Here is a 27,001-nt window from a genome sequence, read left to right as displayed (position 1 = left end):
AGAAAAAGGTTTCTTTTGAATGTGGGGAGTCGTTGAGTTTCACTGGTTCCTGTGGAATCTAGGGCTGGGCAGGAAGTAACCTTATCTTCCAGCTAGGGAATATTGTTGCAGAAGCCAAATTCTGCTTGCAGGGCTGCATAGCTCCCAGCTGGTACCCACAATATTGTCTCCACCTCAACAGCAGGTTTCAGTCCACAGTGAGTGTCATACTAGTTGTCGGTGTGAAAGTGCATCTGAAAAAAGTGACAGGAGACAGTGGTGGCCTTTTATACAAAAGGATAAATAGAGCATTTTATTAACACTTTGCAGCAACGAAAGTGACACGGTCCACATCTTTTTCATTAAACAGAGCAAAAGCTATGGTCACATTTTACATCACTTTGAGGCACAAAGCAAAATATTTTTTCTTAAGGTCAAGGTATGATTTGCATTTTAAAAAAAAAGGAAAGGAGAAGAAACAATCCTCAAGTTGTATATTGCGGTAGCAGGGTTTCCAATCACTAGCACAATACAATGAACAGACCAAGAATCCAGAATGGATTATTACATACAATAATAATCATTTGTTTGAGTTAAGAAATGGATCGTTGTTGTCGTTTTAGAGTATTAAGAAGTGGTCTGGCGTTGCAAACTTCAGTTTGGCTTGGCGTAATCCCAGCAACCCCAGGTATATACAACAATCTAAATGAAGGTTAATATATAGACTAGAAGGTTATGCACTTTGTAATGCATTGCACTTATTGCTTGGTACACTAATGTTGCAGTCACTGTTGAGTTCTGCTGAAAACACAAGCGTGATGCTTGTTGGCTTCTTTCAACTCAACACTAGTTTTTTGCCACTTTGGTTTCTTGTGAACTTATATGTTATTCATATTTAGTGTCCATTAGTATTAGGTTAAATCCAAAGACAAATATTTTATTTCAGGGATTTCTAAAATATCAACATTTTCTTATAATTACAGTCTCTTCAATAAACTTATATCTATGTATACAACTGTGGCACAATGTGTAAAAATATGAAAGCTATTAAGGGAATAATAAGGGTTAAATTACTCTGTTTTGTCTATTGGCTTCAAAATATTCTGCAAAACAAATACATCCTTTTCTTAGGGCTACGTGCGCGTAGTAAACTTCTCTTTGGATTTTGTATAAGACTATATCTTTTTCTAGGTTATATTTTTTCTCTCTCTCTAAAGATACCAGTACAAAGTTGGAACATACTGCAAAGAAAAGAGTAATAAAGCTTGTTCTTGGCAAAGAGATTTGATAGTCTGTGTGAAAAATCAGACTTAACATTACATATTATTTTTATACTACTTGCTTAACGCAGGGAAGAACATGATAAAGCCTAGAATTTCATAAGATCTGTAAGGAATAGAAATAAGCGTTTGTGCCCAAACATTCAATATAAAACTTCTAAATAATTCCTTTATTCATCACAGAGTAGCCTGCAGCATGTAATCACGATAAACATACACTATGTCCTATTTGTTCTTTTAGGCTTGATACAATCGCCGTGAAGGCAACTGGATCAGTCCCTCCTAAATGCCTAGGACTTGACCTTTCCTCTTTAAGAAAGCTCTCGTCGGAGGCCAAACACACAATCCCTACATTGCACTGAGTAAACATGTGTATTTAACACAATCTCTTTCAATACAGTGTAACAAATATATAAGTGCATTTTTAATGATCAAGTAATTTTGGCTTTCTAAAAAGAGTATTAGATGTGCCAACTTAGTTGCTTAGTTGTGCTTTAATCCTTAGTTATGAGTTTCAGCTCATGTATACTGTAAGTATCTAGTTGCCTCTATAGTTTTGACCAGTAAACCCTTAAAACTCTAATGTTTATAGAACAAATATAACCTAATGAATGTGATGACATGTCACAACTCATACAGATTGCACTTCAATGGATTTTTTTTTACAGTAAGACCTTCCTGTCTGATATGTGTTTACATGTTTATACCACATTTTATTCCTGTGTGCAAACAATCACAATGAATTTAATCACAAACACTACAAAATATGCCCAATATTTAGGTCTGTTATGAATAATCTCCTTCCTTGTAGTTGTATGAGTCTCGTACTTCCTCTTGTACAAATTCCTCTTTTTTCTCCCAGCCATTGGGCCAGCCCCCGTTGACCTGGGTTGTAGCACCGTAAGACTTGGCGGTACCATAGTTGACGTAATTCTGGGTAATGTCCCCTGTCTCTTCATCAAGTTCATCTTCATGAATAAAGCCACATTTCTCTTCGCTTGTCTGCTCGGGGTCTGCCCAGGGTTGCTTCTCTCCTGAAGCAAATATGCCGTAGAATATAACGCCTCCGTAATGAACTAAAGCAGCAATAAGGAAGACATACTGCCACTCTTCACGGGTCTGTAAAACAGAAATTTGTGCCATCAGACCACACCATAGACTGCTCTGACTGTGCTGAGCTTGGAGATTTAAAGCAAGTTCTCGTGGTCAGCACAGCCTAAAACATTTAAAGGTCCGATTTCCAGTTACTTATCCTTTGAAAAAAATCACTGTTTAAGGGTTAATATAACTTCAGTGTAATCCTGTTTCTTATTCATTAGTCTGCAAAAGCATTGCCGTGCTCAGGATACAGTGCAACATGCTTCAAATTTACAAGTTCTGGATGCTATTGCTTAGAGGTCCCCAGACCTTAATCCAGCCACAGTTTCTGGCAGGTTGTTTAATGGGAAGGTCTATTTCTTGTTACTAATAGTATTAAACTGAAAAATTTGAAAGCTGTGTTGCAGTTTACCTTGTTCTTTGTCATTGCTCCAACAATTATAGGGCAAACCATTCCAGACAAGGTCCCGACTCCATTAGAAATCCCCATTAAGATGCTGGCGTACCTTGGGGCAATGTCTAAATGGTTGACATTGAATCCTGCAATACAAATGTCAGCAAACGTTCATACTGCAAGCCCACAACTGGCAATTTTATTGGGACGTATTGGGGCTGTCTGGTTGGATTTGTTTTTCTCTAAAAAGCTTGAAATGCTCAAGTAATCTTAGAGCACCTCTGGCTTTTCATTTTCTTTAAAAAATGCATTGTAAATTGATACAGAGTATGTTTTCTTCCCAAATTTTCTTTTGTTTTTCGTTTTTTAAATCACAACTACAATTGCGTAGGGTTGCGAACCCGGAAGATGCATAGGCAGAGGTAAGTTTCAGATTTCCCCAGTGTCAGTGATGACCTTTTTAAGGTGCAAGTAGCACACTGAAATGCAGAGTTGCTTCCTCTTCCAGCTTGCACCACTTTTGTTGCTTATTGTCCTTATTTTTCTTTTTGTCACACAGATTGGTAGAAGGAACTTGCTGTTCTTATGGGGGAAGGGAGGATGAAGGGATTCACCCGTCATTTATTAGTTCTTATATTTATCTATGAGTGATTTAATAATGTTTTTTTTAAAAAAAAATCCTTGTTTCTTTGCCTTTCCAACAACTTAACTTTCTTCACATTCACTCGATCATTATTCAAATAATCTTAAAAACTCTGCCACTATGAAGCAGCAGAACCCATCATCCCCAAAATGAGCAGTTAAGCGCAAGCAGGCAACAAATCTTTGTATGCTGAAAGATAACAAATGGGAAAAGACAGGTGATAGGATATGGATAACTCTTCAATAAAGTACAGTGCACTTTGGAAGTGCTACAGAAAAGTCCTGCTAAGTCCAGATTTGTTTAGGAGGGTTTAGGTGTTTGGCATAAAAGGAAAAAGAGGCTGTTTTAGCCATAAGGAACCAGCATGGAAGAGGATGCTAAGATCACAGTGGGAAAACAAACAAGGGCCAGGTGGCTTGGGTTTTGGAAAGGGAAAAGGAAGCCTATGTCAGCAGGAGAGGGGAATAGCTGACTTTTAAATTTACAAAAGCTAGTTATTGGGTTGCAAAATAGTAAAAAAGGCAAGGCAAACAAAAGAGCAACCCATACACAGCAGAAAAATGATGGGATATATGTCTGTATTTATTGATTTAAACTATTAATTCATTTGTTTTATACATTTAATTTTAAGAGAAATCTATGGTATACATTAGCACATCACTGAAAAAAGTCATTTTCTTCAGTGACTATAAAAAAAAGTATTTGATCAAAAATAATATAATTTCTCTTTGATTTTGGATGATCCTGAGCAAAATCATTTAGAATTCTGATTTTATGTTAAATTACTGTTAAGAAATATGAAACAAATGAGAAATTTCTTCTCTTAAAATACTTTACTAATAACAGCAATATAATCTTACCAGATATGGCGAATCCACTAAAGCCTACAGCAAGCACTAAGAATGAAATAGCCACTCCTTTACTATGAGAATATCCCACCACCAGAAGGAGAGTTGCTTCCATACCAAAACCTTGGGAAATCATAAAGAAAACTGGATGTCAGATTTAATTATCTCTTAAAAATTGCAACCTATTTCCTCAGGGTGAAATAAAGTCAGGCAGTTCTCTCGTCCCTAAACCCCCACAGGTTCTTATATTTCCTTGTAAGCTGACTTATAGTTCCCTCCTGTCAGGCTGAAGGTAAAATAGAGAGTTGTGATTAGGTTATCCAGGTAGTTCCCATAGATCCCAGTGGGAATATACGCTTGTCCTGCTTATGCATTTTGAAGTTGCCATCGCAGCTGAGTTTCAGCTTGTGTAACTTTAGAGTCCTAGCACTTAGATAGCCCCCAAAACTAGTTGTTAGTAGATCTCTTGGGGCAGGTGGAGTTTGCAAGAGTGCCTAAGGCTCAATAAGTAGCTAAGGGTAAAAATAAATTACACCCAAAAAACTCATCTGCTGCTTCAAGTGCCTAAGTGCCTTTTGAAATACCCAAGTATTGACTTTGGGAGTAGGAACACCTGAATTTCCTCTTGTTTAGTAACCGTCTCTGTAATACCCAAGAATTACTCCATGCAAAGTGTTATTAAGTACAGAAAGCCATGCATTTTTTTTTTCTGTGTGTCCACGATGCTATGTGGACACTGAACCTATACAAGACACTCTGCTCATAAAACAGGCAAACTTACCTCCACAGTTCATGATCTTCCTCACGGTAGTGGTGGAAAGAATCTGTTTGCTTCTTAAAAAGTCAGCAATTTGTCCCCCAATAGGCACAATAATTGTCATCACTAAATGTGGCACAGCAGATAAGATGCCCACCTAAAAGGGTAGTTAGAAATCACAGGGTAGAAACTGTAAAAATATACCAACTTGATCAAATGTGGTTTTTTTTTTTTTTTTTGGACTGCCTGCTAGCTCCCTTAAACTTCCTTTTGAGCCACTTTTTGCTCCGGGGGTCTGCGTTTTGGTCGGCGATGTGTTGGGTAGAGCTTTCCCCAGTCAGACTAACATGCCCAGAGGTTTGAGGCCTCTGAGAGGTTGCCCATGGCCCGGCGTCGCTTGTGCAACGGCCCTTTGCCTTAGATTTGATTGAATTGTTGAGCTTTTCCACTTCAACGCAGTACTATATGCATAAAAACATCCTAAAACCAAAGCAACTGCTCTTTGAAGCTGAGGGTATTTCTGGGAGAGGCCCAAACCTGATCCCCTTTGCAGAAGTCATTTCTTTCATGCGATAGAATAGACTTAGGCACTTAGATCTGATCTGAAGGCTGGAATTCCAGGACTTGTATTTCCAGACCACCTCTAAATACAGAACATTATTATGTAATTGTGAGAATATCCCTACACTGTTTTTTTTTTTTAAGCTACTTATAAAATTCTCATTGGTCATTTAGTACCTCATAGGACAATATCAAAAGATTATAGGTTTTTCAAAAGCACCTTAGCAAAAGGGAGATTATATTTGGGGAAAGCTTAATAAACACCCTTGAGGTTTGTTTGCATCTGTCCGTATTCACCTCAGGGCCTGGTCCAAAATTCTTGTCAACCGCGTGGAGCTTTGGATCATCCCTAGCTTTCATATTTTGCTGCCATCTGTTTCACTTTCCAAGTAACTGATGGGATAAGATTTAAGACTTGTAAATCCATAGTAAAGATACAGAACACTTATCTTTCTTTCTCCTGATAAAGACTACAAACATGCCTGACATTTACTTTTCTGAGGTCAAAGTTTTATGCTATTCTTACATACCTTGCTTATTTCAAATCCAAACACTTCCTCAAAGTATGCAGGCTGGCTGATAAGTAACAGGTAAAAAGTCCAGCTCCTACAGAAGTTTGCAACAATTATTGCATAGACTGGCATAGATGTAAAAAATTTTCTCCATGGAGTCTTGTATTTCTGAAATATAAACAGGGGCATCTGATTAATATTTTGATCACTATTGACTATATATCCTCTCTTTTTCTATTCTGAGCGTGTTAACAAGTGCTGCCAGCTTAATCCCATTCAGTCATACGTGGTTATGAATGTGCACAGTCCAAAGTCATGTCTCTTTAAAGCAGACTGGTGCTGTAGCTAAGGCAACAGGCAGATTTTACTGTATAAGCACACGATATCATCCAGGTTTATTTTCAGCATATATTTTAGTATCTAAATTCCAGTGCTGCCCTCTCAATAATTTTTCTTACCAAGTCTCAGCTGAAGCAGTTTGGTCAGTGTATTTCTGGTTGGGTTTATTGTCTATCTGAAACGAATGGCATAATAACAGAACCAAAAAAAAAAAAAAAAGAAGGATAGCAGATGGGCAGAGCTACAATCCTGCTGCGTCCCTGCACCTCTCCACAAAACCCATCTCCGTTGAGCCAAGTGCACAATCCAGCCCCAGGGGAGGATTTGAAAATTGCTTCAGCAATGTTGGGGCGCATGTTGGTCCCCAATGCCTTGAATATTGGCTTGTCTTCAAGGAAACCCAGCCCAGTGAGCAGGAATTTCAGTGCCTTTTAAATTGCATTGAAAAGAGAGTTAGAGATTGAACAAGATTCAATTACCGAGAAGCCAGACAGAAAAGCCGACTCGATGCTTTGTGATGAATTTCAGCCTGAGTATTTCGATAGTATTTCAGTAATTATTAATACAAACTATTTGCTTCCAACAATTTTAAATTAAGGAGCACCAAAAAATATTAAACAAAAAACGACCAACCCAAGCTAGAATTTACCACTTTTGGAATATCTTATTTTACATGAGATTTTCAAAAGCATTTAAAGCTGCAAGAAACTATAAACACTGATGAGTACTCTTATGTCTCAGTCCGGATGCTAGCTGAGGAATACCTAGAAATGTCTATTGTTCTTGAAGTGACTCTGTTAAGCATTTCCAGTTTTGTATTTAGTCTGGATAACAACTTTTTGTTAAGAAGTAATTAGTTCATCAGGCTGGTTTCTAGCATGGTTTTAGTCTGGACCTCCCATCGTTCCCACAGGCAATTGCTGGTTCACAAGTTAGTAGAAAACAGAAGCCATTTACAGTGGGATGTTTACGTGCAGCCACCCTCTCTCGGTTGCTAAAAGAATTTAATATTCTGGTAACAAACCACTGCCTGCCTCCTCCTTATAGCACACTACGTGTATGTGATCCATACTGATAGGTGTGAGGTTCTGCTGTGACTGTTCCTCTGAGTTTGCAAGGTAGATGGAGTGAGAGCACTGGATTTGGGGGGAAAAATACTATCAAATTTATCAAAACTCTTTGTTAAGTTTTGGCAGAGAGTTGAATGCACTCGATCTATATTAAATGAGAGGCAGCGATTCCCTATTTCCCTTGAATTTGAGTAAGGACAGACACGTTGATCGCAGCCTAATGTGTCTAGTTGACTATACAAGCGTTGGGCTGGAGGTAGAAGCAACAAAGATGACTTGAGAAGGCAGTGAAAGGAAGGTTAAAGACAGCTCATGGAATAGAGAAGTTGATATGATTTTCTCACTTGCTTGAAAACAGTTTCCCACAGCCCTTCCATGACTGATCCTCTGGAAGTACTGGAACCTCTATTCTTTTTACCAGAAGCAAGATCTACCTTTCTTACGCGAAATAAGCAGGAGTGTGATGTTCTTACCTCCATTGCACCTAGGAGGTTGGCACTCTCTCCAATGCTTTCTTCTATGTATCTCCTTTCTTCATCTGTGATTGTAGGGTGCGACGCGGGGCTTTCATAGGAAACCAAAAGCCAAAACATGTACCAGACTATACCAAAGCTCCCTTTGGAATGGAAAGAAAGACTTTGAAAAGAAATGCACACTAGAGCAGCAAACAAGGGAAAAAAAAAATCTGTGGCTGATTCATACATTTAAATTTAAATTCCTTTTTCCTAGGTTGCATTTTTAGCTTCAAATGCCTTAATAGTAGGTTTTTAAGGGGGTGGAGTAGGGTCATGCGACCCTGGAGTGAGGGGAGCCGAAGCGCCGTACCGTACACGTAGAAGACAGATGACCACCCAGTGTATTGCACCAAAATTCCTGCTAAAGGCATCGCGATGACAGCTCCTGCATAGGAACCTGCAAGCGAGACGGCAGAGCGGTCAGTCTCCAAGCGCTTTGGCGGTGCCAGCGGCAGCGAGACGACGGCAGGAGGGCGCTCACCGCAAAAGGAGGTGGTCGCGAGCCGGCTTCTTTCCAGCGGAGGGGCCCACTTGCTCCAGATGCCGTGGCAGGCAGGGTAGGTGACCCCCTGGGGAAGGGCCATGGCACACGTTAGTCAATGCTGATCCATCAGGCAATACATCACCTTTGTACCAACATCTACTTTGAAGCTATTGCGTGCATAAAACATAAAGACATTTCACACTTCTATAGCACTGCAATAGCAAAACTCCAATTCCTATAAACCTGGATTTCTTTCTTGCATCATATATACATCAATGAATTCTGAATCCTTAAAGAAGCCTTATGGAACAGGTGGAAAACATCATTATTCCCTTTTCTTCCCCGCTTTTTCAGGGAAGAATTGTGAGGATGCAGAAAAGAAAGAATCGTAACGCACAAGTATCAAGGTCAAAGACAGGATCAAAACAGAGAATCTCAGGAGTCTTTCAAATGCTGGGCTCATTTCTTCAGCCCTCAGTAAATAATCTTGAGTCTTGATGACTTTTAAACATTTGAACTGCAGTATGTGCAATACATCCATATATGCATATATGAATATTTTTTCCATTGCTCTAAAATAAGGAAATAAAATCAAATGAGCTTAAAAATATAAGGTTCTAGGAGAAGTTTTCCTCTATTTCTGATTAACCTTTCTGAGCACTTAAGGCAAAGAATTGGATGTTAATTGTTGAAATTTTAAACCAGTTATGTTTTGGTATCCCTTCAAAAGCAGCTTTCATTTTAAAGGGTAAATAAAGGTAAGATAAAGAAACACCTTGCAGCCTGGAAACCTTAGAAAATGTAATATGAAACCTAGAGTCATTTTTTACAGAATTCATACTTTATTATTATGAGGTCTGCATGGTTGTATAAAAACCACTCTTTGCTTAATTTTGCTGGCTAAGTTTTGATTCTTGTTTAAATCACAAAAACCCTACTTTTTGCAAATGCCAAGAGTGTTTTTGTTTGTTTGTTTTGCAAAAGCTCGCACATCCTTATCACGTTTATTGACCATTTCCTATATTGCCCATACCTCTACGAGGCCCTGCAAGATCCTCACAAAGATGACGCATCCGTAGTGCACCCTGGCCGCAGATGGGATTAACATGTTGAGGGAGGATGTCAGCAGTATGGCAGCGCCAAACACCCTGCAAAGGTGGGGGAAAAGGAAGGGAAACAGCTTCAGGATTGTTCCAACTGACTTTTTCCACGTATATTCACATTTTTATATATATATACATGTTCTTTTTGTAGGAATACACTAACCACCGGAAGGGGTTAGTGTCTACTTTCATGTAGTGTAATGAGACTCAGACCGAACAGGGGAATATGCATCTATTTAGCAGGTTCCTAAGGAAAGAAATTTTATGCCATCACAGACCTATATTGGACTATGCCTTTATATGCACACTCTTTTCTTTAGTTAATTTTCTAATCTGTTGTCCATTTTGAAATCTGATCAAGTTCTCCACAGAAATTAGAAACTGGATCCCTAAATGTTTTGACAGAATAAGTGTCTGAGTGTAAGGGAGTCATATTAGTGTTTTAATTGTAAAAAAGTGGTAACGTGCACTCACTTCTTACAAAACAGTAAAGAATCCGCTTTTATACGTGCCAAAAGAACGGATTTTTTTTAAAACAGTGCTATATTTTCTTAGACGCATGAGTCAATTAATCTGGAAATGTGTATTCATAGAAAACGAATCGTTCCTCTGCCTTTTCGGGGCTACTTGTTGAGTATTTTTCAGTTTGACTCCCCAGCATCCTGGGGAGTGCTCTGAATAGAGCATGTTTGATGATCTAAAGAAATATGTGAAACAGTCATTCATTTTCCAAATTCCGATGTTTTGATTAAATTCTGCATTTGATTTAATAAATTTCTGCCCCTTGCAGGAGGAAGCCTTTTCTCTGGCATTATTATGTATTTTTTCCTCATGAGTTTATTCCAAAATTGCAAAATAATCTTATTTTCTTTTTTCCTTTTGATGAAGCTAGGCAGCATGTTTTTAAGTTTTCCATTCCCAGAAGCTGCGCAAAGGCAGGGACCTGGTAGCAATGCCTGGCCACTTTCTTTATATGAAACTATGTTATGCTAGGATAAATCTTGATGACTTCTTGACATGTGACATCAGGATTTCTGATGCGGAACCGACTTGACAGAAACCTTCAACCTTAGCATGTGTTTTTTAGAAATTGGTACAGTGCCATAAGTTAGCGGGAAACAGACCTTAGGCTTAAGAGACAGAAAGCAGTGATTAATTTCAGAAAGAAACTTCCTCCCCAGTATCTCTGTTTCACATTATGCATTTAAAACGGCAGCCCGGCACAAATCCTTAAACAGTAAATAAAACAGAGTCTACTTCCAAAGTTCTCCATCTGCTCCCTTTCTCGGGCTTCCCTGTGCTCCCCATCCCCTACTAGATAAGGTCCATGCCCTTTAAAAACACTTTTTTTTTAATAATGAGATGTTCCTTTTTGTGAATTTCTGAAGAGCAGCTGAATTTCTGAAAGCTGTAACTGTTCCAAATCAAAATTCGACTGTAAAATCCTTCTTTGTTCATGAACAGGAACAAAGGAGTATTTGTAGCTTTGTAGGTTTTTGTCTCTTAATAGCTTTTAGCTACGTGTCTTAGGCAACAGTGTGTTTTTAATTTTGCGATTGGCATCAATTTGCTTGACCAGATTCTTAACTAGTGTGAATCAGTGCAGCTCTAAATCACTATTCCTGTTAAAATTATGCTAATATGGAGAGAATATTAGAAATTGCCGTTTTATAGGGATGAGATTTACAAAACTATTTGCGATACGTTAATTGTTTCTTCAAGGAGTTTTACTCATCTCTCAATGCTATATCTGAAATGAGATTCTTTTTGCCAGAGCTGAAGGTTGTATTTCTCAGAATAGCTTCTGTTCTTGTATTCATCAAAGAGAAGCTATTTCCTTAAACCCGTCTCTTCGAGAAGAGTTAAAGGAAAATGTAATTTTAAGAACCATTGCAGGCACACATCCTACAAAGGGAAACCCTGGCTGTTTTTAGACACACATATGTATTTACACACAATAAATATTTAGTTACATTAAGTACTAGGCGATGAAATAATTCCACAGTGTCACTTATGTGTCACTCGTGTGTCACTTGTATATCAGTTCTTTCTCAGAGCTATGTTTTATTGATCCAACATTTTCAAAATCAAATAGGTTAAGATTTTTATTCAAAGGTATATGGGTTTAAGGGTAGAATAGAGTAAAGGTAAATTATGATTCTTGTCAGAAATGGCACTTTTATCCTTTTTTTTTGCATGCAAATTAAAAACAGCACAAATATTTTAGTGCATCGCTATTTGAAACTCTCACTTTGGAGTAAATACATCTCCCTTCATTTCCTCTGCATCTCTCAGTGCACATCCACGCATAAGCAGATCACTGATTTATGAGTTTTATCATAAGTTTTTCTCTTCAGTGCTCTTTTTTTACTTGCTGCCGTTATCTTTTCTCTACAAATACTAAAATATTCCTAGCAGAGTGCTGTGAGTTTGTTTTGCTTCTGAAAATATCCTTATTTGCTCCGCTTAGATACAGCATTAACCCCAAACATGGGTTAGAAAGCACAACTGCAGTAGTTCTAGGAATATTTTCCTCCACTTAAATATTTACCCAGTTATTCATCTGCATAAATCTGATTAAAAGATGTGATAAACTGTATGTCTGTTAAAACCATATTTTTCTTCAAGATCCTTGTATTTTGGTAGCAAATTGACAGTATGTTAGGTTCCACAGTTGCATTGATTTGCAGTTGAAAATGGATTCATTTCATTTGGGGACAAACATGGTTCACATATTTAAAATAAGCTTTTTGGCCTGGATGGAGCTGGTTGTTCCTGTCCCACTCTGCACCACATTTTTTATGCATCTCTCTGTGTGTCCTCCTCATGTCCTGAGGCCATCGCGATGCCTGACTTTTGGTGCATTTCCTTAGTCATCCCCTATTTTATTATAAGGGACTCACAGTACCAAGCCCCCAGAATAAGATAAAGCCCAACTGAAGACTGCCATGTAGCTGTGCAGGCTGATTTTTGCTTAAAGCAGGAACATGAACAGGTTTCATGTTGGTCACACTCCAAAACCGAGTAAAATGCATCTTGGTGCCATGTGACAAATTTAAGAGCTTTAGCAGGTAGAAGGTAAACTCCAAGAAAACTAGAATATACTACAAGCAAAAGCAGGAGAAGCTGAGAGCATGTCCATCATTCTCAGCCCTGACATTAAGAGGGAATTAAAATGACCTGATATCTCTTCAGCAGTCCCTACATTTAAGAGAAAAAGTCCTTTCTGACCTCAATCGGCAAGCAGTGTAACCATCTACAGAAGAAGATAACCATATGTAGAAGAAAATAAATACATAGAAATAAAAGTAGTATGTCAAGGAGGGGAAAAAATAATAAGTCCTGGCCCTCAGAAATGAGCAGAGGAAGCCTTGAAACAAAGAATTACACTTTGCTTATCTGCCTCTGTGAGTAGACTCAGTAGATTCGGTCCATGAAGAGTAAACCTAACACTATTCTTCAGTGCTTTACTGACGTTGGCATTATGTGAAGGTCATGAGCTGTGACTTGCTCCTTCTGTAGTACAAGTAGCGTTAATAGCAAAATCATATTTGACTAAGAGACATTTGGGGTGGGAGCAGAGGAAGGAGATGACTCTGACAGTTCAGGAAAGAGGCTGAGAAGGGAAGAAGTTGCAGGAGAAAATGATCTTTTTCAGTCCAGTTAGCTGTTTTCTATGTTTGAGGGAACAACTGAAGAAAAACAAATGTATTTATTAAAATGAGGAGCCCAGGATGGCAGCATTCTTTTACCTCAAGAAATGGGGGTGACATTTGCTCCCATTGCAATGACTCCAGAAAGCTAAATCCTCTTGCCCAGGTGTATGGATAAGAGTCAGCTGTTAAAAGCCAATATATTTCTAATAACATCTGTTTTTAATATGATTGGCAAATGCTATGATTAACTATGTCTCCTTGTTCTTTGAATAAAGTGATCACATTTTATGACAAACAAGCCAAAGAGTATGGCAAAAAGCGTGCCCTGTATAAAAAAAAATCAGAAGAGCAACTCACTATGTTCAAAATAGAATTTTTAGATATTTATTTCAAAGGAAAAATTCTTTAGATTTAAGATGCTTGAATGTATGCTTTATAAGTGAAGTATGAATGATGCTCCATTAAAATCCAAAAAATGAAAAATAGGAACTACTAGTAGGTCACTGAGGAACACAAGATAAGTTTCCAACTATTTTTCAGGGATTCCGTTGAAGACTAGGTTGGCATAGAAGATTTCACTTGACTCTTCATGGTAATCTAAATAAGGTTTTACTGGGTTCGAAAGGAAATTCATGCAAGACTGAATCGTTTTAGCCTTTGAGAAGTCACCAATCGTCGTTTCACTTAAATGACCTATGTATTGAATCATCAAGCTTGATTATTTTAATTTCCTAGGGAAATTAAAGAAGAAAGAATTTCACATTGCTGCTATAAATTAAATCAAAATATCATAGGGAGATTTGCTCTGACTGTGAACAGGAACCTATAAGCAATAGAACCCACATACATTTCTGGCCTGTACATTTGCTTGATTTTGCAGTAATACTAATCACATTATAAAGGACTTTATTTTCACGGAGTAGAGAATTTATAGTGAATATTTTATTTAAAATATTACCTTCTGTCTTTTAATGAAACCTCTAGACATTTTTTAGCCATTCAATTAGTTGTTTTTGCCACCCCATGACTCCTTGCTTGCACAGGCCTCCACAAGTCAGTGCTGACCTCGTGGACATATTCGTATGGATTTGGGAAGCAAAAACATTTAATGACTCTTCACTGGCACGAATGTTTTCACACTTGTTCTTTCCCTCATATGGTGGTAAATGAGCAGGAATCATAGCTATAGGAAGCACTGCGTAAAAACTGAACCCAGGGCCTCCTTCATCTGGCCTCCTCTCTTCCCATTTACTTGATCACCCTCTGGACCCTCTCTGGCTGGAATTTCAAACCAGTGGTTTCCTTTTACAACTCATTATTTCCACTTATGCTCAGCTAAAGCTCTGCCTCCTTCTCCCTAGCTCATCAGCTTTGGGTTGGCTTGCTCTTGAAATACATAATCGGCTCGATCGTGTTTTAGGCCAAGAGCATCTCGCTCAAATTACCTTGCTGGGGTCCAAGTCTTGGGCTGTGATTAGACTTAGACTGTGGACTTAGAGGCTGCTGAAGGAGGCAAAGCCCTGTAAAATAATGCTACATAACTGTATAGATAAGGAGGACGTAACCCTGATACAGGCTTGCCTGATGTCAGAAACTTAGGTGTTTTATTTCTTTGCAGAGGGCACTAGTTTTTAACCTCTGTCAGGGAACCCTGGTTATCAGGCAGCATTTATGAGTGCAGCTCATGGACAATGGGGACCATAGTTTTTTGGCATACTGGATGATATAATCTAGATAAATAGATTTATTTGGAGTCTTTGAAGACTTTGGAGTCTTTTGTGTTTCTTTGGAGGCTTTGTCTGAAACCAAATCTGGTGTCATTTTGTGCCGAATGTAGCAAATTTTCTAGGGATGCTGATTTTAGAGGATTCAGGTCAGTGGAAGATGGAATGCAAAAATAAATTCTGATTTAAGATCTAATCTGGCTCCTGTTAGTTATATGTGAACAAGAAGGGTCATATTCTCCATTTGGTAATCCTAGTCCTGGTATTTACCTATTGTGTCACTTGCTTAGCCCCTTACTAACCTAAATAATTTGGATTGTATTTATCTTACTGTAGTTGTCCTGATAACTCTTATTGGGACCTTTTCTATTTCCCTTTGCTCCGTCAAGTGGACTAAGTGAAAATAAATTCAATGTGGGAGGGACCAGTTCCCTATTTTGTGAGGTTTCGTCCTACTGCTCTCCAGTACAGGCTAATTTCCTGCTCATCCTGTTGACCACTCTGCAGTGGATGTTTTCATTGGACTGCCCTGAGAGTTCATAGATTCCTAACTGATAGAGACAATGAAGTGTTGTTTTGTTTTGTTTTGTTTTGTTTTGTTTTCCTGAACCAGGTCTTTAATTTGAATTAAATCACATAGGACCAGTAAAGCTGGGATCACGCAGCGAATATCAGAGGGAATTCAGGAAAACAGCCAGTCGGCTACTTGGGACACTGGAGAGGCGCAGTTATTCCCGGGTGCTGGTCACGGGTTGAAGGTGCTTCCTGAGAGTGGATCACTTAAACCCCATCATCTCTGATAGGAATCTGTGGCCAGAAGCCCTAACATAGCAGCTTTGCGTGTCTTTTTAAAAATGTGTTAAAAACACGTTATTTTCATTCAAGTGTGTACGAGGGAGGAGGGGACATGTCTGTCTGCCCTGCAAACTAAATCCTATTATAAGCCCTTCAAGAAGCATTAATATGTAAAAGCTGACCTCCCACCATCTAATCCAGCATAATAAGGGCTCAGGTACATTATTAATTTTTGTCACACATCTGAGGCCCCCTTTTTATCAAGCCAGAGCCCTGTCCAAATCCCCCGCCGCATCATTAAATTGTGAAAACAGCTTCATCACTCGTGACAGAAAAATGGAAGGACCCGGAGCCATATGGCAGAGGGAGCAGCAGCACCCGCCACCCGCCGCCGTGTCCCCTCCTCGCGGCCACGGGGGCCTCAAAGACCCATATGAGGCTGCGGTGGGGACAAAATCATCTTGTTTTCCTGCTCTGCTTGGCCGGGAGGGGGGGAAGCCAATGCCAGGAGCTGGGAGCAGAGCCCAGCACCAGCTGGAGGATGTTGAGCTGGAATTCAGAAGTCAGGCCGTGTCTAGCCGGCCCCACGTGCCCTAGCTAGACTGGGAGCTACGAGCTGTTCCAGGAGGAATTTGCACTTGTATTTCTAAACCAGTACCTTGGCTTGCATATTTTTTATTCTTGCTGTAATTAAAAACGGCTGATTTAGGCACATTTGCATTATTATTTCTCTGACACACTAAGGACACATTTTCTATTAAAATATTTTGCATGCCGAGAAGAAATGCACTGACATATATTAGTCTGTAATATCATGCTGTCTATCCAGGGAAATAATCCTATGGGATTACTTGCTGGGAACAAGGATTTGGCCCTTAATAACAAGATGAATGGCGCTTTAACAGCAGAGAAGGATCCGAACTGCAGGATTGATTTATATATTTTCATTCAGGTCAGCATGTGGCAACGATGCAGAGTTCAACCCAGATGAGAGATAATTGAATTGTGCAGAAATTCAGTTTAATTCTGCAGCCATGACTATTAACAAGAATAGTGCCAGAATTTGCTCTTTGACAGATAATGAGCAATGCGTGTCATTATTGCAGAATTATATAGGTTACTTCAATTTAAAAAGTGTAGTTCTCTTTTGTCTTTGTGTAGGAGAGTTTGGTTTTGTCTCTTACAGGACAAGGTTTCATTATAGATTCACAGTGTCTTTTTCATGGAATTTTTAGAGTATATCAGAAGTGAAAATCTGAGGATATTTAAATATTCCTGAGATGCGGTCGTAAGACGAGTCCAGTTCTCACACCTTCCCATATGGCTGCGACAGCACAGCAGGTAGCTCAAACCACACGCTGTTCACAGGCAGCTGCAGCTTTGCAGCAGTGCCAATGGGCATCAGGAATTGCTAATTTAAATAAAGGCGTCGTTTTTCTAGGTTAAAGACAAAACTAGCCAATATGTTTGAAGGCCAAAGTGAATATATTTGAAGGCCGTAAGTCCCCTATGGCACTTCCATTTCCCTTGCTTGCCCCCTCCTGAAAGCATGTTTTTGTCAGAGCTGAAAGAAGGCCTTCAGAATAGGAATCTAACATCCAAGGTGAAAAATGCAATATATTCTGTCTCTGGCTGGGCCAGTGGTGACCAATACTCTTTGTTAATATTTATGTTTCTTCCATTTATCTGGCTTTTCCCTACTGGTTCTTGTTATGACTTTCTGTAGGATTAAACAAAGCGCAGTACATTCATACCCAGACATTTTCCCCAGGGAAGGCTCATGCATATTTTATAATCGTTACCTCCCAGTATTCTTTCGAACATACTGGACACGTGGTTCCTGCTATTTCTTTTTCTATACGTCTTACCAGTTTACAGTGGTCTTCAATATATCATCTTTGGCCTCTTTGCACCCACAAGCTTATCGGCATTTACGTGCACTTACGAAACGGCTGATAAAATGTGCAGATCGCACTAGATCTTGTTAAAGGACTGTTCAGCACTGTCACAATAGCATATAAATCTCTGAAGGGTTCATAAACAGTAGTTAATCAGTATTCATAATATACCCATTTGATAAGTATTGTTATTTCAGTTATAGACGCTCACTTATTTATGAAAAACATGAGAAAGGGGATTTTGTCACAGCTACGTGATGACTTGAGCTTGTTATAGCCCGAATACTCTGGGGCCCCTATATAGTGAAGGGGCAGAGCTGAGCCTCTTCTGGGGATGCTATAATACACGTGAGGTTTGACGTGCTTCCCAACCAAGCTGCTTAGCTAAAATACAAAAATTCTCTGGGAGGAGCGCAAAGTCAAGAAAAAAATGTACCAGTTTGCAGATTACACACTTACATTTTTTCAAAATACCAGAACAGCAAAATCTGCTGATAATGCAGTTGCTAAGGTGCTACAAAAGAGTGTAATTATCGAAAGGTCATTTCTGAACTTCATATCAGAATACTGCATTCCCTGCATCATTTTAGAGCATTTAAAGCATCTTGGCCATCACTTTCCATTTAATCCACTTTCGAAAGACAGAGCTGAGCAACTGTCAAACCACAAATTTGTTTCTTTTCCCTTTTAATAAGGTTTCAATGACTGTAAGCGATAGCCACCTTTTCAAAGGTGCCGAGTTGAAATGAAGTCTGATTAGCCCCAGACAAAGTCCCTTTTGTGGCCTGAGGAGCAATGCCGAGCACCGGCCTGGGGGACTGCGGTGGGTTATGGACTGCAGTGTGTTCACGCAGCGTGATAATCTCATAACAGTAGCCTCAGCAGCGCTGACATGGAAACCTGTACTTTAAAAGCATTCAAATGAGATTTCCCCTGCTTTTAAATGGCATTTACTGCCATTGCGAGTTACGGTTCAACTGATTAAATAGTGTGAACACATGCTAGTCGTGGATTATACTTGAATTTTCCTGTTTTTCCTTGTAATTTTCAGGGTGGAAAAATGCTTTTAGATAATGTGAGTGCCACACAGTTTCTTCCTTCTAAAATTGCAGGTCACACTAGTGAAAATCTGCTGTGACTTGAATAAAAGCAGTAAACAGTGTTGAATCCCCAGCATTTTTCATCGTTGTAAAAATTTCTCTCGCTGCCAAACCACTCTTTTATAAGAAAGCTTTGCTATTACTACTCAGAATGAGTTGTAGCTAAAAAAATGTTTATAGCATCTTGGGATCTCTGTAACCCGTTCGTCCGTTCGTGCCCCACCACTCTCAAAAGATCTAAATCATGGTTGATATTCTCTTGTGGAAGATATTTATATAAAAATCTCTACAGGGACCATCCACTTCTCCCAGGGTAGCGCAGTCCAGGGAGTGGGGCACTGTTTCCAGTGCAAGGAAATTCCAAATATGGGAAGTAAGAAACCTGGATTAGCTGCCGACTTGGAGGCCCCTGCGGCAGGATGCCTTCTCCAGAGCGTGTCCCAGTGCTCAGTGCTCAATGTCCCCTAATGCTCAATGGATGGCAAGGTTAATTGCTTGTAGTTCATTGAGAACCTAATCCCAAGGAAAGGTGTAGCTGCAATAAACCCTCCCCGAGGGACTCCACGTGGTGCTTCCATCGCTCCTCTGGCCTCCTGCATTGGTTGCAGGGCGGTTTCGGACCAACCTCTTCCAGAGGCAGATCCTCCTCTGGGAGAAGAGGTTGCTAGCCTTGCACCAAAAGGGAACCCTCTTCCATTTTCACACACTTCCCAAGGGATGCAAGTTTAAAGCTTCGCTGATGGCAAACGAGTTGGCACCTGAGGCCCAACCCTAGTCTTTTGGAAGATTAAATTGTCTTGCAGTGTCCTGAATCTTCCCTAATGCTATGGAAAGCAATAGAAATTGAAAATGTTCAGGAGTGTTGGCCTGTGTAAGGTGCTATAACCCAATTTCTGCTGGTTCCCTAGAGCAAAAAGTTCTACATGTACTCTGGAATTTTCAAGCACAATTTTGTTTCATCTTAATGGTACTAAGAAAGTGAAATACTGCAATACTGCCAGACACTACAGAAACGGGTCCGTAAGTCTTCTTACTCTTGTAGGTAAAGCATTTCTCTCAGTGTTGGGCTGAAAGGACTTTATCGAGGAAAATCCTCAGTGATTACGTCTGAGACAAGCTGAGGACCAAGCTGTCCAGTGCAAACCCCTGACAACCTCGATCCACTGTTCATCACCCATCAATAAACCCCTCTGAAGCAACAGGGAGCTGCATGTATGGCAAGAGCACCAAACTGCTGTGTGGAAGCAACCTTGCGTTTCACAATTAGGAAAGCACATTAGTAAAAGGCCTGTTAGTAAAAATCTCCCAGCTGACTTGATTGAGAAAAAAAAAGAAAAAAAAAGAAAAAAAAAAAGCAGAGATTGGAGGGTTCGTTGTGACTAATTCTTGATGGGCAGTACGTGTTTTGAATGAGGGACAAGATGAAAATACAGAGGCTCAGCCCTGCTTGCAATGAACGTGCTGCGCGAGGAAGGGTTTCCTTGAGCGACAGGAGGGTCGTTTCTGCCCTGCCTTGTGCCTCAGTGACGCAGCCAGGCTATGTCCCAGTGTCTATAATTGGCTGCTAAACTGAATCTTAATATCAAGCAAACTCAGCAACTGCTTGGAAGTAACAAATTGCGGTCACAAAACACCCGCTAGCCTTCCTTGCTCGTCGCTTCCCTTGACACTCTTGGCAGTTGGGACATGTTCTTGCCTTCGTGCCATCCTTTCCTTGTAAGCTTTATCTCCTTCCCTTATGGGGAATGACTCATTTTCCATCTTCAACTCCAGGCTGAATTTTTAATAGATTGTCCTGAATCCTGCTGTGCTTTTCTGGAGTCTGTTTTTCATAGGCAGAAGTTAGTTTTTCTGTATAAATTCAGACCCTCTGCATGCAGAAATGCAGAGGAAAACAAGGATCTCACAAAAGATACGTGGGGAGATTTGATAGGGAAAAATAAATACATAAATAACCCGGATCTCATCCACCACAAGGTGAAGGGACCAACTGTGGCTGTAACATCTGGCCAACACTGACTTCTATAGTAGCTGACACTCGGTGATTTAAACAGTCATTCACCTTGTGCTGGAGTTATCTCAGGGGCTTCCACAACAGCAATAACTTATCTGTGAAAAATCCTGAGTTAAAATCCAGCCAGGCTAATAACAGGAACATTGCAAAGGAGAGGAAAACCTGGTTCTGAGGCTCCAGGCTGTGTATTCCTACTCCTCCGAGTTTTCCTTGGAATTCCCATGCCGTTCTCTTGCAGATCTTTACGGTTACACTACTTGATACCTGGATTAACTCAGATTCCTTTGCTGAAGTTATGCTAGGGCAAATGATGGCTGAATTTCTTAGATCCCTGGGTCAAATGCTGCTGTCTTTGGTAGGGGATGATTCCTGACATTTCAAGGTGTCACAGGATGTGTAAAGATGCAAAAAAACCATGCCCAAGATGATAGGAAGAAAGGGGAAGGAGCCCTTTTGGGGGTGCTTTGTCGTTATTTGAAATAGCCTCGTGCATTTCTGAGCCATTATCCTGTAAAATTTCAGGCACTGGATATCCTTATCCAAGAAATGTCGTGTTGTGGTTTCATTTGCAATCAGAAGGATGATAAGAGTTGTTCAGAGGATCCCTACCCTGGTAAATAGTCATTATTTTTCATGGAAGTCTCTTGTCTATAAGGGATGCTGCCCTCAGAGAGGGCATTTTTGCCCTTTCTTCTCCCTTTTTTTCCCCAAATACGAGGAAACTTGCTCCCAGGCAAGCAGATAGCATCTCTGTTCAGGGCTACCTTTGATGCTGCCTGCTCCTGAGAGGAGTTAAAGGTCTCTGTTAGTATTTTTAGCATCCATCTGCACTTAGTTCACTGCAGTTTTGCAGAGCGGCACTAGGACCTTCGTTACTTCTCCTAATGAGGAGCCTAGGGCACTAAGGATGCAACGTGAAAGCCTCATGTGCCTTGAATACCCAGCGGATCTAATTAACAGGTAGAATCGCACCCAGGGTGCTTGCAATACTGCCAGACGCCATAGAAACGGGTCCTTAAGTCCCCACGCCATCTGCACTTCCCTTTCATTGCGTAAATCTCATTGAAGCACACTTTTTTTCTTTCTTTCTTTTTTTTTTTTTTGACCATTCCACATTCATTTCGGTGCGAATGGAAAACTCCCGCTGATGGTTTTCCTTGTCTTAAAACCCACCCCCCCAAAAAAAAAAATTGTTTCATCCAGTCTTTGGAAAAAAAAAAGAAAAAAAGGAAGAAGAAAGAAAAAGAAAGGAGGAGGGGAAGGAAAAATCTCTGCAGTTTCGATGCAAAAAGGAACCTGTGAGTTTTTCTCGGGTTTTGCTAACGGCGGGCGGCGGAGGCAGAGCCGGGACCCCCGCGGACGCGGGTTTACCTGTTGGCCGCCAGCCGGGACGAGATGTAGCCGCCGGGGATCTGCGTGATGATGTAGCCCCAGAAGAAGGAGCCGTGGATCATGCCGACCGTTTCGGGGTCCCAGTTGAACTTCGCTTTCTTGCCGCGCCAAGGTGTCAGGAGGGAGGGACGAGGAGGAGGAGGAAAAGAAGAAGAAGAAGAAGAAGAGGAAGGTTGTTAATGGGCCGCATTCAAGCGCTGCCGCGCGGCAGCTTTCTAGCGAGCAGCCGGGCAGGGACGGGGAAGAGGCACCTATTCCTGCCCGGAATAAAGAAGCGGCAACAAAAGCAACTCGGTAGCGATCGCCGCGGGCTACCCGTGTGCCCCGGCCGGCCGCTCACCGCAGCCTCGGGCCCGGGGACGTCCCGGGCTCGCGCAGCCGTCGCTGGCCCCCGGGAAACGAAGCGGGGGCAGTGCTGCCTTCCCGACCCACAACCCGCCCCCCGGTGTCCAAAAACGGCCGCCGCTGCCCGCAGCTCCTGCAGGCGGGCGGTTCGGGCCGGGCTTGCCCGGTTAAGCCTCGGCTGTGCGTGACCTTCACCCCCGCGTGCCTGGGCTGCGAGCCGCGTTGCAGCGGGGCCGTTTTACTCCCTCGGCCCCTTCCCTCGCCGGCGCCGCGACCCCTTGTGCTGGCGCTTGGCTCGACGCCTTCCGAGCCCCCCGTCCCCTGCATTCGTTTTGCGAGACACTGGATTTATGTTTTTTGCTTGTTTGTTTGTTTGTTTGTTTGTTTGTTTTCCCCGAAGAAACTCAGCACGTGAAAAATAACCCCCGTCCCCGGGGCCGCGGAAAGCGCTGCCTGGTCCCACCGAGAGCACGGAGTGGTACGGAGAGAGCGGCGGGGCCGGGGACGGCGACGAGGGGGAAGGTCCCCACCTCCTTAATGATCTTCCCTCCGCGGTGTATGGTGCTGTTGTTGACCATGTCCACGATGGCCACCCCCAGGTTGCAGCGGATGCCGAAGGAGATGCAGAAGCCGAGGCCGCTCATGATGGCGATGATGTAGCGCCGCGGCAGCCCGAAGCACGTGCAGTCGCACAGCGGCGCCTTCTTCGGGGCCACCTCCACGGGCTTGCCATCCTCCGTGAGCTCGATGGTGTCCCCGGCCTTCTGCCTCTTCTCCAAGACCCTGCAAGGGCACGAGGAGGCGGGAGTCAAGACCCCGTCACCACCCGCCGGCTCCTCCGGAGCTCCAGGTGGGGCTGGCTCGGGGTTTGGGGGGGTTCCTTGCTCTGCCTTCAACCTTCAGCAACCTTCAGCAAGGACCTGTGGGAGTCGCGATTAGTCATCCCCGTGTCCCCCCCTCCCCACCCCGCATTCCGCCGCCTCCCCCCCGCCCCAGGGAGGAGCTCTGGCTGCGAATGGCTCATCTATCATTAAAGCCTCCTCTTTAAATATGTAGGACGCAGTGAGGAGGCATCGTCTGTAACCACTGCAGAGGCGCCATGTTGGGCAGCCCAAGAGGCTTCGTTTTCTTGCTTTTGTTTTTTTATTTTAATTTATTATTTATTTGTTTATTTTTGGAGCAGGTTGCAACCCTCTCGTTACTGCATTGGAAATATTAAGGGTGTGAGCGGGTGGTGACATCGCTTCTGGTCTGGGAGCAGAAGAAATGTTAGTGGAAAAGGGCGCGGGGGGCGACAGCGCTGCCTCTTTTGGACGTGCAAAATGGCTGTCACGAGCTGGGGGAGAAAATAGGGTGGTTGTCCTCGGAAAACGATCTCCGGACAAGCCTGTCCGACGATGAGCGTGCGAGCATCTCCCCGGGGCAGCCCCGTGTGCGCTGCCCTCGTTCCCTTAGCCCTCCCTAGGCGGCAATCCTAGAAACCAGGGCTGGCGAGAAATGCTTATTTGTGCCAAATTCAAGCCAAAGGGAAAACAACGGAAAAAACAACCAACCAACCAACAAACAAAAACCCCAACCCTGTCCTCCATCAAAGGCAACTTAGTAGAACATTTGATTTGATTTCTCCTCTGGAGGAAAAGCTTTAAAAACACCTCGCCGGCGATAGGGTCGAGGTTTGCCAAGCGAATGTCCCATGCCGAACCCTCAATCTCCTTTTATTGGCACGGGGATATTTAAAAAACACGAAAAAATAAATGTCCTAGCGGTGCCCTAAGCCCTCTGCTCATGCCAGGAACCTCCTGCGAGGAGCAGCTCGGCCGGGGGAAGCGGCGGCTTCTCTGCGATTTGCGGAAAATACAGAGCATCCCTCGAGCAGTTACTCAGCTGAAATCCTCGCCATTATTTTTGTTTTGTTTTATTTTGTTTTATTTCTTTGCGGGGAGAATTAATCCCGTTCGTAAAGCGGGCATTGGCTTTCGTAGTGCCTTGAAGTCGCGAATAAAAGGCAACCTTGTGGGATTTTTATTTTAACGCTCAAACTTCGTTCGTGGGAATGGAGGGTGATGCCGAAGTGTCTTCTCACTGAAAGGGCTTGTCGTCCTCGGGAAGACACTAAGGTATAAGGGATACACGAAACTATTGTAATTCTTCGAATCGGAAACAAAAATGGTTGGGTGCTGTGCGTTGGGTGAGATTAGTAACCAATGCACTCGTTAGTCAAGGGAGAGTTTAAAAAGAGTTTCCCTGGAAAATGTGGACCCCGCTTCTCCATAATTTGCCGTGTGACAATATAAAAAGAAGTGGGCACGATCGTTTTATTCATTTAAGTTTTCGTGAGTCTTTTAGCGCGTCAGAAAAAAGGTTTTATTTCCTTCATGGTATTTTAAAGAGTTATTCTCGTTTCTCTCTAGTTATTTTTCTGGTCGTCGAAGGCGGCTTAAAACTACGGCCATAAAATGCAGGGGTTTCACTACATTGTCGTTTGCTTTGGCTTGCTAAAACTGCCCCTTTCCTCCTTAAATGGAAGCCTTGGTTTTGTCTTTATCACTTCGCTGCTATCCCCCCTCCCCTTAAAATGGCAGCAGAAGTTGTGACTCATGCTGAGCACCAGCCTTGTGCCTGTGCCCAGCACTGCCGCAGAGGTAAGGAAAAAAAAACACTTTTACGTGACCTAAAGCAGGCAAATAAAACCGCACTTGGCTTTCAGCAATAATTCTTTAAAAAGGAAAAAAAAATGGGCACAATTTCTATCAGAGGAGAATTCCAAAAATATATTGGAATGACTCCCAGCGTGCTGGAGGTCACTAGAGTCGCCAGGTTTGATGGAAGCCGATATGTTAACTTTTGGCACATCTTTTTATTTTTATTTTTTATTTTTTTAGTAATGGCTGATTTGGGGGCCGTATGCCGTCTCGAAGATGATAGAAATGTGCATAAGCAGAGAAACGTTCTGCGTGATTCTTACGCGTGTAGCAGTTGCAGTTATATATTACTTATAAACCAAGTGGCTGCTCCCCGATGCAGACTGATAAATAATTAAATATATCCCTCTATACGTTTGAGCTTAAGAAAAAAAATCGTTCGGTTATCAATTATTTATATATCTCCATGTTTGTCTTCCTCTGGCGACGAATTACACAGGGGACAAGACTAATCGAAACCAGGAAGGATTATTATTATTATTGTTATTATTTTTTCTTAAATGATTGGTAAGGGCAAGGAGAAAGACCCTTGGACTGCGTTGCAAAATTACCGCAAAACAAAAATACAGGGAGCTGCTCTCCTCTGAATCTGGGTTCGAGATGGGCTCCTGGTTTTTGTTAGTGGCAGAAAGACGGGGTGATCTCTCGCCGCAGATCTGCTGCCACCATCTACAAATCAGCTAGGCAAGTTAGGAGGGTGCCATATTGAGAAGCTTCAGCAGTAGTTTCCAGGATCCAGATTATATCAGTGATAGCTAAAGAGCTCCCAGCCCGTCCGCGACCAACGTACCCAGCGCATAAACTGTTCCACCTCCCCCGGCAGCTGGGGCTTAAGAAAACCCTCCGGTCGCTCCTAGTGAGCAGCGCAATCCTCCAAGAGACCTCGTTCTTACCTGTAGAGTTGACCAAGCGATTTTCCAGCAAAATTCCTCAGTCCCTCCTTGCCGGGGTTCAAAATCCTTTGTTTTACCGACTCCATCCCTGCAGGGCTGCGCGCTGGATGCCGCTCCGCTCCGAACAGGGCACCGCTACGAGCGACGCTGCTTCATGTTGCTCCGATCGCCAACTTTCCCCGCCGCGTTACATGGCCACCCGTGCACGGCCGGCTGCAGGGAGAGGCAGGGGGAGCGCGGGCGCGTGTGCGAGCGAGAGAGACGGAGCGTGAGAGCCGGGAGCGGCGGTGGGGGGGACGGAGAGGGGGGAGGAAGGCGGGGAGCGGGAGCGCGCGCGCGTGCGGCGACGGGGCGAGCGCCGCGGGCCGCCCCCGGCTTCCCCGGCCGCGCGCGCCCCTCGGCCGGGCGGAGGCCGCTGCGGGGCCGCAGAGAAAGCCCCGGTGTGTCCGGTGCCCCCCGACCCCAACCCACCCCGCCCTGAGGCGGAGGGAGGCGGCGAGGGGAGCGAATATCCCGGCGGGGATCCCAGGATTCGCCGACTAAAGCGCCGGGGCACCCGCAAGCCCGGGCTTTCCCTCGCTCCTCCCGCGGAGCGCGGCGCGGCCGCTCAGGTCGGGGCGGAGGGGAGCGCGAGGCCGCCGCACCGCGACGGCGGCGCCTTCAGCACCGCGGACAGCGGCCGATTCAGCACCGCGGACAGCGGCCCGTTCAGCACCGCGGACAGCGGCCCGTTCAGCACCGCGGACAGCGGCCGCCCTGCGCCGGGCCGGCCGGGGTCGCCGTGGCCCCCCGGGGCTGCTGCTCGCCGCCCGCCGTGTCCCGCGGGGCTCTGCCGCACGCCGGGGCCAGTGGCCGCCGCAGAGCCTGGTCACACACTGCTCCTCTGTGCTGCGTGCGGA

The 27,001-nt window shown here is 42.9% G+C and overlaps 1 protein-coding gene across 1 annotated transcript; it reads right to left on the bottom strand.

Moving 5' to 3' along the window:
• Positions 1-259: 259 nt before the first annotated feature.
• SLC17A6 (solute carrier family 17 member 6) lies at positions 260-26,374 on the bottom strand. The gene is made up of 12 exons (XM_010216444.2): positions 26,103-26,374; positions 23,038-23,290; positions 22,142-22,260; positions 9,514-9,628; positions 8,478-8,565; positions 8,307-8,393; positions 7,955-8,097; positions 6,091-6,240; positions 5,024-5,156; positions 4,255-4,365; positions 2,770-2,897; positions 260-2,378 (listed from the first exon to the last, which is right to left on the bottom strand). Exons 1-12 carry the CDS (start codon positions 26,186-26,188, stop codon positions 2,046-2,048), a joined length of 1,746 nt encoding a protein of 581 aa, XP_010214746.1. The 5' UTR covers positions 26,189-26,374; the 3' UTR covers positions 260-2,045.
• Between the last annotated feature and the right edge of the window lie 627 nt (positions 26,375-27,001).

This window comes from Tinamus guttatus, unplaced genomic scaffold (genome assembly GCF_059628265.1).
Source record: "Tinamus guttatus ecotype Peru unplaced genomic scaffold, ASM5962826v1 Tinamus_guttatus_pri_ptg000524l, whole genome shotgun sequence".
Classification (NCBI taxonomy): Eukaryota; Metazoa; Chordata; class Aves; order Tinamiformes; family Tinamidae; genus Tinamus; species Tinamus guttatus.
Note: the sequence above shows the minus strand (reverse complement) of the source record. Positions and strands in the feature narration are given on the sequence as shown.